Source organism: Gadus chalcogrammus, chromosome 14 (assembly GCF_026213295.1).
Source record: "Gadus chalcogrammus isolate NIFS_2021 chromosome 14, NIFS_Gcha_1.0, whole genome shotgun sequence".
Classification (NCBI taxonomy): Eukaryota; Metazoa; Chordata; class Actinopteri; order Gadiformes; family Gadidae; genus Gadus; species Gadus chalcogrammus.
In genome coordinates, this window is record NC_079425.1 from 7,560,411 (window position 1) to 7,570,410 (window position 10,000).

General features: G+C 49.5%; 1 protein-coding gene across 1 annotated transcript; it reads right to left on the reverse strand.

Moving 5' to 3' along the window:
• Window positions 1-213: 213 nt before the first annotated feature.
• dld (deltaD) lies at window positions 214-8,870 on the reverse strand. The gene is made up of 12 exons (XM_056608180.1): window positions 8,320-8,870; window positions 7,815-8,117; window positions 7,025-7,085; window positions 6,169-6,426; window positions 4,963-5,023; window positions 4,686-4,816; window positions 4,392-4,561; window positions 4,038-4,254; window positions 3,736-3,909; window positions 2,749-3,475; window positions 2,284-2,488; window positions 214-2,076 (listed from the first exon to the last, which is right to left on the reverse strand). The coding sequence occupies exons 1-12, from the start codon at window positions 8,371-8,373 to the stop codon at window positions 2,071-2,073; spliced, it is 2,367 nt and encodes a 788-aa protein (XP_056464155.1). The 5' UTR covers window positions 8,374-8,870; the 3' UTR covers window positions 214-2,070.
• Between the last annotated feature and the right edge of the window lie 1,130 nt (window positions 8,871-10,000).

Sequence of the window (10,000 nt, forward strand, 5' to 3'; positions counted from 1 at the left end):
CACGCACACACACACCCACCCACACGCACGCACACACGCACGCACGCACACACACACACACACACACACACACACAGATTTCTATACTTCAAATTTGGAAGAAGTGCTGTCTCTGAAAACCATCTTAAAGGTGCTACAATGTGAATGTGTGTGTGACAACGTCTATAATAATATGCGTTCAATAACAAACATTGTATATTTCATTTAGCATTTATTTTGGAAAAATATTGCGCTGTTTTTTTCCAGTAATAAAAAATGACAGGCTCTGTACATACGACAGTTCATTTAAATACAACACAGTCACAGTGGTCTCAAGTGCCTAACACATGCATACTTACTTACATACATACATGAACTGCAAAATAAAAAAACACAACCAAACTTAAATTATATCAAAATTCAACACGAAAACAAATCGAACACAAATAATTACATTATTAAATTAAAAGAATACAACCTCTTTGTTTAGATTAAAAGATACAAAAAAACAACAAGGAAATTATCGACAATAAATCATAACCATTGGAAAAGGTGGTGTTGTCTGTCCTTTGGCAAATGGTCGCAGACGGGCAGCGAATGGGACAGAGCGGCCAGCTCAAACATCACAAAAAAATCTGTACACACACATACTGACGAACGCATGCACGCAACCCTATAGTGCAACGAGATCCTTGGCAGTAAGACTAGTCAATAACAGCCCACACATTTTGGGGACTACCGTCCTTGGTCAGTTTTTTTCTTCACGAGGCAACTGTCCAGACAAATTTAGCAAAGTTATCTCAACACTGGAAATAATCTGGAATGTGATCAGGAATGTGCACACAAAAACAGGAAATAGACTGGATAACATTTTGTGTCCGAAAACCTCCAAAATTCTTGCTTCCCTGACTTTTTGTTTGATTTGTTTCACTGTCTCGGTTCAAATGACTGTGGCCCGAGCTGCACTGCCTAAAACATTGCCCTTTGTATCAAAAACCTTCATGGCACTCGAGCCAGTATGGCCCAACAGGATCCAGGTTGGATCGATCTGCATTCACTACTGGAGTCTTCAATTGTCTTCTAGTGTCTGCTGAGAGCCAGCTCAGCCAACATTGCTTCTGGCAGAGCTACAGACGCAGCTGTTGTAGAAGTCCCAAATTCTTTTTAACAATTTCCATATTTACATCTATGGGAAGGCACATGAAAAGTCCTTGATTATAGTAAACAAACAAAAGAAATACATGAGTTTTCCCTGTAAAATTAATTCTCAACAAAGAAAAGACAAAAGCAGCCACTGTTGCGCTTCCAAAAAAAAAAGGATTATGTGATGAGGGGACTTCTAAAATAGCCAGCGTCGTAGTGCTAGTTCAGAGTAGAGGATTTCTGCCATTGCTACCCCTCTACCCTCACTACATACAAGCTTGCTACCACTGCAGCACTACATACAACACCAGACAGTTAACTGTCCAAGCGATTTACACTTCACTGTTAAACCACAGCACAAAATCAGTACCACAACGGCACTTCCAAAGTTCTCAGTACTCCAAAGGTACTACAATGTTTGTTTAATCAGTACTCCAGAGTACTACAATAACACTTGTCTACATCCAAGTCTACACCCCATGTCGGATGTCATGAAAGAGTTCTTTGTTTTTCCTTCAGAATTAATCCAGTCGGCCCCTTTCTTACACTTGGATTAAGCACTACAAAATGACCAATACTAACTGTATTGATCCCAGTCGCAAAATCGTCAGGTACCCAAATCCTTTTACGGATCAAAATAGTTCTTCAGTCAGTTCTGTAACATTTAGTTATGTTTTCGGCATCTAACGTTGAGATTGAGTTTGTTCTGGTCGTTCACGTCAACCATTACAGGCCTTCCGGGACACACCGTCAACCGTCCAGAGAAACTGAAAACGATCCTCAGGGTTAGGGCCCGCTGGGTGCCTCTTTTGTCCTCCTTGGGGCCTCTTGTTCCATGGCTCTCCACAGTAGCAGGAGCAGCAGCAGGAAAACAGCAGCATACTCCAGGGCAAGGTTACCACCTCATGGAGACACGGGCAGCTCTACCACTCAGGGTCTGCACCGCTATCATACCTGGAACATGGATAGAGGGAAAATTGTCAGGATGATGTGGTTTCAGTATGACATCAAACCTAATCAACCTTAATGTGATCTTGTTTGTTGTTAAAAGATGTAGGCTTATAGCGTCATTGAATCCTAAACTAGGGGTTTTAACATTAAAAATAATGTCACGAAAAGCTATGAATGAAGTCAGGACGGCGGTTAGGTTGTTGATCTCACCTCTGTAGCGATGATGCACTCGTCCTTCTGGTCAGACATGACGTAGATGGACTGGTATTTGGTGCCAGCTGAACACTGGTACTGGCTGTCACAGTGGTATTTGCTGTCACTCGTTGATTGGCACTCATCATCGACGGCCGATTGATAGTGTGCGTCGCTGCAGCACGGTTGCGACTCTTCTGATTGTTTCTCATCTGATACCTCACTGGAGAGCAAAGAAAATACGAGAATACGATTAATACCGTGGGCAGACACCTTGCAATCGGTTAAGGGGAAGGGGCTCTGGGTTGTTAGTTCATTTGGATTAGCTTCATTTAATCTGCATTCTGCATTAGATACTACCAACGTCTTTACAGGTTGGATTCTCCCCTTTTAACAGTCTAAATTGTATAGTGGTATAAAAAAGAAAAGATAGATTGTGCAGAACATCTTTCATGAATGGGAACATGTTCAATCGACCCGTACCTGTTTAATCTTTTCCTCCGTCTCTCCTCCATCTCTGGTTCGTGAACGAAGTCCCCCGTGGCCGAGGGGCCCTCCTGCTCCTCCTCTTTGCACAGGGGCATCTCCTCGGGCCTCAGCTCGTGGACCAGGTTGTACTCCAGACTGGGGTAGCGGGTCTTAAAGCCGCTCTTCTCTGAGCCGCTGACCCCGCTCAGCCCGCTCAGCGACCCCGCCAGCTCCGAATGGTAATCCACCTTCTTGTTGGTGTTCTTCACCGACGCCGCCGTGGTCATGGCCGGCGGCTCTTTGTCGCCGCGCTGAAAGTTGTTAGTGGTCGTCAGGTTGTTCATGGTCTCGCGGCTGTCGCCGTGGGCGCTGTCGCCATGGCGACTGCGGCGCTCCTGCACCCGGACCCGCACGTACACCACGAGCACCGAGCAGCCGATGAGGATGACGAGCACCAGGAAGACGCCGGCGCACACCGCCGTCCAGGGGAAGCCCGCCTCCTCCTCGTCCTCCTCGCCCTGGTCGTGTCCGTCGTCTGGCGAGGAGTAGCGGCGGTCTGGCCCCTCCACCGCCGGCTGTCCCCTGGGCACCTCCGGCAGGAGGAACTGGCAGTTGTGACCCCCGTAGCCTGGCACGCAGGAGCACACGTAGCGCCCGTCGCGCTCGTAGCAGGTGGCGCCATTGTGGCACGGGTTGTGATGGCAACGGGAGATGGCAGAGCTGCAGTTTTTGCCGATATAACCTAGAGGAGGAAAAGAGGGTCGGGTTTAGATTAGAGCTAGATCATAGGGCAGTTTATATATACATTTAAATATACTATTATATTATTATTATTATTATTATTATTATTATATACAATGTCATTGTATCTCTCACGGTGTTCTATAGGAAGGCGCTACTTAGGCCCTATCAAAGAGAAGCACTTAGGCTGCAACATAAACCACCAGGTGCCGACCGCACCCAAAAGCTTAGGATTAGACGCTGCATTGTCTGCTCTCATACCTGGGGGGCAGCTACAGGTGTATCCGTTTGGTGCCTCTTGGCAGGTGGCGCCATTCTCACAGGGGAAGGAGAGACAGAGGCCCGAGCTTCCCCTGCTGTCCTCACAGTTGGGGCCGGAGAAGCCCTGAGTGCACTGACACATGTACGAGTTGACCAGGTCCACGCATCCTGCCCCTGTGGTGATAAGAGACGGCCCGAGGTTAGACAGTGTCATCGCAGTCTCTGTGTTGAACCGCAGGGGGGTATTTTCTTTGCCATCATAATTCACTTGTATGTTGACATGTGGACGTAGGACCACATACCGTTCAAGCACGGGTTGGAAGAGCAGTGGTCGATTTTCTTCTCGCAGTTGAAGCCGGCGTATCCCGTGGGGCACTGGCAGAAATAGCCTCCCTCGGGGTTGTCGGCACAACGCCCGCCGTTGAAGCACGGCCCGTCGGCACAAGTCATGGCGCTGAGCTCGCAGTTGTTGCCGTAGAAACCGGGGGGACATGTGCACTTGTAGGTGCTGTCAAAGTCCTAAAGGCAAGAAAAGCAAACAACGTTACTACCAAGGTTTGTTACTTGGATGTGCTGCTTTTTCCAAATGCTGCTCTCGTGTCTCCCCCCCTGCCCGACCCCCGACCCCCCTCATCATATTTCACACTACTACTTACAGTGCAGCTGCCTCCGTTGCGACAGGGGCTTCCAGAACATTCATTGACCTGGATCTCACAGCTGGCCCCTGCGAAGCCCGGGGGACAGGAGCAGGTGTAGCTGCCCTGGCCGGTGTTGGTGCAGGTAGCTCCGTTGAGGCACGGTTTGTGGTGGGTGCAGTAATTCAGATCTGGAACCAACGACCAGCAGAGAAAACAACATGAATAAAGGGATTCCGATACATCACGCGTCGAAGCACCGACTGGTGACAGAGAACGGGGCCACTGATGGACGGGTGCGATCAGAAGTCGTACCCTGATTGCAGAAGAGTCCGCCCCAGCCCTCTTGGCAGTTGCACTGCCAGGGCTGCTGACAGGTACCATGGAGACAGCCGGGGTAGCGGATACAGTCGTCGCAGTAACGGCCGCTGAAGCCCACGCGACACCTAGACCGCAGGAAGAAAACACACAATGGATTATAAACTGCTTTGTTTATATTTTTACATTTATTTCTACGCTGAAACAGTGTGCTTTAAAAGTGGTCCAAACTATTAGGAACACGACATGCAAGTCAAAAAGTGTTTTTACGTACTTGCACTCTCCGGGTTTGTCGCAGAAGCCGTGCTCGTCGTCGCAGCCGGGCAGACAGGTCGCTGCGGGGGGGGAAGAGTAGAGAACATGAGCACATGCACATTTGTTTGCTTGATGTGTGCGTGTGGCTGAAACATGTGGAAGTGCTCGTCCTACGGGCACCCTGCATGAGGCTGCCACAGGCGCAGTCGCCAAGAGAATAACCGGCCAACCAGCCCTCTCTTTTAACACGGTTTCCCTCCAACACAAAGGGGGCCAAAACAAAGCCTTCTTTCTCCCCCTGACTGTGGGTCAGAAGTTCCCCCTTTCTGGCCTATGGCCGCCTTCCTCTCCTCATTCCAATTTCTACTCTTCTCTTCTCCTTTTTTTTTTAACCCAAATCTAATTCTGCTCCCCTCTTCCTCCTCCTCCCCTTCCTCCCCCTCTTCCTCTCCTCTTCATAACTTTCCTTTCCTACTCTCCCTCCTTTTCTCCTCTGCTCCTCTCCCTCCCTCCCTCCCTCCCTCCCTCCCTCCCTCCTCCTACCCCGTTCCCCGGCCCCCCCCCCCCCCCCCCCCCCCCCGGCCCCCCCAGGGCCAGCTGGTCTGTGTGGAGCTAACCACCAGACAGCTGCTCTATTGTCTGCTCTCACCCAGCAGCTGCCCCCTCCAAAACAATACACAACCCAGTTAAGCCAATGGCCAGCCCCGATCCCAACAATACAGGACTGCTGCTCGGCCAATCGGGGAGGAATGCTGGAGCGGGGAGGCCCAGTGGTCTAATGGAGGGCACGCGGCGTGTAAATGACTGCTCATTAGAATGGAGACCACTGCTGATACGGGGGGGGGGAGGGGAGGGCGCGCGCGGGGGGGGGGGGGGGGGGCTGCCTGACGCCTGTTGCACACGACTCCCCGCTCAGTGGGGGTAGAGACAAAAATAGAGGCTCTAAAAATGTTTTTGAAATAAAAGCCGTAAAAAAGTGTCTTGTCACACATCTTCTTCTCCCTGCCCCCCCCCACCCCCGTCCCCGTCGCCACCCACCCAAAACACCTTCCGGTCCCCCGCCACCACCCCATTCACCCCTTCACTCTCCAACCCCGATGGGAACCTGATAGAGAGGGTTGGGGGGGGGGGGGGGGCACGGGTCGTCACGGCGATGCGGACGGGATCGATGGATGCCGGGGGGTGGGGGGGGGAGGGGGGAGGCGGAGCCTGGCGGCGTACTCACGTTCAGTGCAGTACGGGCCCTTCCAGCCCGAGTTGCAGATGATCTCTCCGCGCTCGCCGCAGCTGAAGTGGCCGAAGGTGTCGTCGCGGGGCCGGCAGAACACGGAGCAGCCCTCGCCGTAGTAGTGCTCGTCGCACAGGAAGCGGTAGGCGTAGCGCAGCTCGGAGCGCCCCGAGCTCTGCAGGTCGTTGTGCCACTCCTCGCCAACGGTCAGGTGGCGCTGGGTGGTGATGCGGCCAATCAGGCGCTCCGGTATATCTGGAACGGGGAGGCAAATAGGGGGGGTCATTAGTGCTGGAAGTAGCAGGAGGAGGAGGAGGAGGAGGAGGAGGAGGAGGAGGAGGAGGAGGAGGAGGAGATGAAGATAAAAAGGCACTTTAGCACCTTAGTGCCGAGTGGCTGTGGAGCCCACCGTGAGATGGGTATGTGTGTGTTACAAAGCGTGGATTAGCTACACTCTTGGATTGAAAACAGTGTTTGCTGAGGCGATGTTATGTTTTTATGGATGCAGAAGACATTGCCACCGTTTTTGGCACTATACATGATCCCAAACATATGATTCACTGGTAGCCTTTATCACAAGGGTATGACATTCCCATAATTACACTGTTAGATAAGATAAGATTAGGGTAATTCCAGAAAATGTGGTCTCATAAAACTCCTCCCTTGAATGGCTAGGATTATTTCCAAAATTAAAATGATTGTATAAATAGATACAACAGGCTACAACCCGTAAGGCTTTTGTGGTTGAAAAACATGAAAACTGTGAAATCTGCTTATTCACAGCCTAGGCATTTATATTCTGCATCCAAAGTTGTGAAGCACGGGTCTGTCGCAAAGTTGGTTGAACACCCACCTGTTGTCAGATCTTCCAGGGAGTTGGTGTGCAGAGCCTCAATGATCAGAGAGAACGTTCCCTGAGGGGACAAAAGACATCGCTTTAAGAATGAGGAGAGACGAGGGTGAGGGGTGGGGGGCTGAACAGCTGCTTCATCAGCCTGCAGGCTACTCTAAGTGGGAGAGGGCTGGTGGAAGGAGGTAGGCCTACCTCCCAATAAACTTCGAAACCCAAGTCCCCGTGTTGATTAGGGGCCTAATAGAGGCGACTACCTGTTTCGCGTTAACACCTCCACCGTTATCACACTACAACATTGCCGTAAAGGCAAACGAAGCGGAATTTCACGCTGTGCTGCCAATGATGTGCCAACTCGGAGGATGTTACATTTCCCACCACCGTGGGTCCAAGTACCGTTTGGTTAAAAACGATGCGCCCCTTCCCCCTATCCATCCCCGACAAAAGAGCCTCTCACGTCATTGACAAAGACCCCAGTAGTGCGTCGACGAGGGTCTATTTGCTGTAGGGTCTATACATTTCTAAGATAGGCTACACACTAGAAGGCCTACCAAACTTAAACATAACACAGCCCACACAAACCACATGCAAAATCATAATTGAATCAACGCGACATTCCGATGCTGATATCTTGACCAAATATTTTTTCATAAAGTATAATTATGAGAAAAATGTTTCGGGTATATGCCTACTGTTACAGGAAGCATATAAACTACACTTTACCCATCATTATTGTTCTGAACAACATCATCACTGTCACTCATTCTGTGGTAATTCCATAAGAATAACCTACCGGCCACGTGAAGCCGAATTGGAATTTAATGGGATTGGTGAAGCTGTCCGCATTGGTCTCCGGCACCTGGAAGGAGTTTGAGCCCAGGACGGGCGTCACAGCCCCGCCGTAGGTGCAGGGGGGCTCGGGGGACACGTTGGTCTGGTAGTGCTTCAGGCAGATCCGAAAAAAGGTCTTGCATTCGCACTGCTGGTAGCCTTGTGGCGGCGCGGCACCGCCAGCGCAACAGTTGGCGTTCCCCGTCACTCCTTTCTTGTTAAGGAACTCTTGGAGCTTCAACTCAAACACTCCGGAGCAGGAAACCTGTGAGGATAACACAACGGGGTTTTGGTATTTGTTTTTTTTTAGTAAAAGTTAGAATTACAGCTCGATAGAAGTCTGCCACTTAAGGGGAAGCCTAGGAGATAGCTGTCGATAGACTATGTGTTTATTCTGTAGGCTAAGTAGACAAGAGTTAGTCTTTCTATGTTATACTTAAGTCATGAATAAGAGTTCAAATGTGTACCTGGAGGATGAGAAGGGAGACAGTGACAGCTAGGAACAGGCACGGGCGTCCCATTGTGTTGACAGCCCCCTCAACAAGTAGTTCAAGTTCCACTGTTTGGTGTGGTCAACCCTCAAACAATCATGAAGAGAGCCTTCACGTTTTCCCTTATATCAAAAAGGTTTGATAATAGCTACTGCTGGAGCTGATGCGCGGAGATGGATTCAGTGAAAATATTGACCGGGTTGCTCAGTTGCGCCTTTTAGTTGTTTTCCACTGCGCTCCCATGCAACCACCAACTTTTTTTTGTTGGGACAGTAAGTGTTTACAGTGCAATGTAATCCTTCACAGCAGCAAAAAAAATCCCCCTTTGGATGAGATTGAATGAAATTCCTCGTGAAAAAAAAAGAAAAATAATTCCAATCCAGTTTGTATCGTAGTCGTCGTAGTAGTAGTAGAAAACAAACGAGAGCGCTTTCACGTGCCTTGTTTATTTTCCCACTTGATTGATCATGGTATACTGGTCCAAAACAAAACTCCCTTCGCTCGCCTCTCTCCCTCTTTCTCTTCGATAACTGTGCGTGTTTGCTATGGCCTCAGTCCTACTGAGGGTTTTATACTGGGCTCGAGCTAGTGGAGGATAATAAGATGCAAATGACCCCCCTACTTTACCCCCCTCACTGCCACCACCACAAGTCCGCCCCGGGACCATCACAAAGAAATAGAAAAGGGGAGGGGGGAGGGAGAGAGAGAGACAGAGAGAGAGCGAGAGAGGGCGACAGAGCGAGAGCGAGAGCGAGAGAGAGAGAGAGAGAGAGAGAGAGAGAGAGAGAGAGAGAGAGAGAGAGAGAGAGAGAGAGAGAGAGAGAGAGAGAGAGAGAGAGAGAGAGAGAGAGAGAGGGGAGGGGAGGGGGAGACATACTTTTTCTAAACTGTCCCCCTGCTCTTTCTCTCAAAGGACAAGCCAAATGGCCAGTGAGCTGTTAAATGTGCAACAACCCCTTCCCTGATGCCTCATCTACAACAAAACGCACAGGGGCCATTTACATTCCGACAAATTCTTTAACCTCTACACAAAATCCTTCACATCCCTGCATCAAATGACATCAGGGCCCGAGATTTACCAAACAACTAGTCCAATGGAAGATCTCATTCAGGGTTCGGATAGTTGGCCAAGGGGAGCCAGCGAGTCGTTCCAACTGGGTTATAACGGCCATCTGTTCACCGACATTCCGATGCTGGTGCTCCGGTCGTATCTTTATCACACCCACGTATACTAATATTTATTGGTATTTTAAATCGTATTATAGGCTTTCTGCGCTCACTCTAGGCAGAACGTGTGTAGTTGTTTTCTTACTGTAAACAGAATATTCCAAATGTTGGCATTTGTTTTATTATCAAATCACACCGCAAACACATCTATAAACCTTGACCGTTAACCTTGCACGGGAACTACTTTCATTTTGCGGATGCTGTTTGGGTGAGGTAGTAAAACGTGGTAGTGTGTCACTCGCGTGGCTGTCATTAAGGGACTTTGTTACGGTGGAGCAGGAGGAGGAGGAGGAGAGAAGGAGAAGGGGGATGCAGAGTTTTTTTCTTTGTGCTTTCAGCTGTATGGTAATTCGGCCGACAGCACCTGCTCTCCCACAATAATATAGCGATAGATAGTTAGATAGATAGATAGATAGATAGATAGATAGAT

What these genes read in the sequence shown, in the direction of transcription:
- dld (XM_056608180.1), bottom strand. Translation starts at nt 8,373, where the DNA reads ATGGGACGCCCGTGCCTGTTCCTAGCTGTCACTGTCTCCCTTCTCATC. An exon ending in GGGCCCGTACTGCACTGAAC is followed by an intron (nt 5,024 to 6,168) that starts GTGAGTACGCCG and finishes CCCCCCCCGCAG; the next exon opens with CGACCTGTCTGCCCGGCTGC. An exon ending in CGGACTCTTCTGCAATCAGG is followed by an intron (nt 4,562 to 4,685) that starts GTACGACTTCTG and finishes CGTTGGTTCCAG; the next exon opens with ATCTGAATTACTGCACCCAC.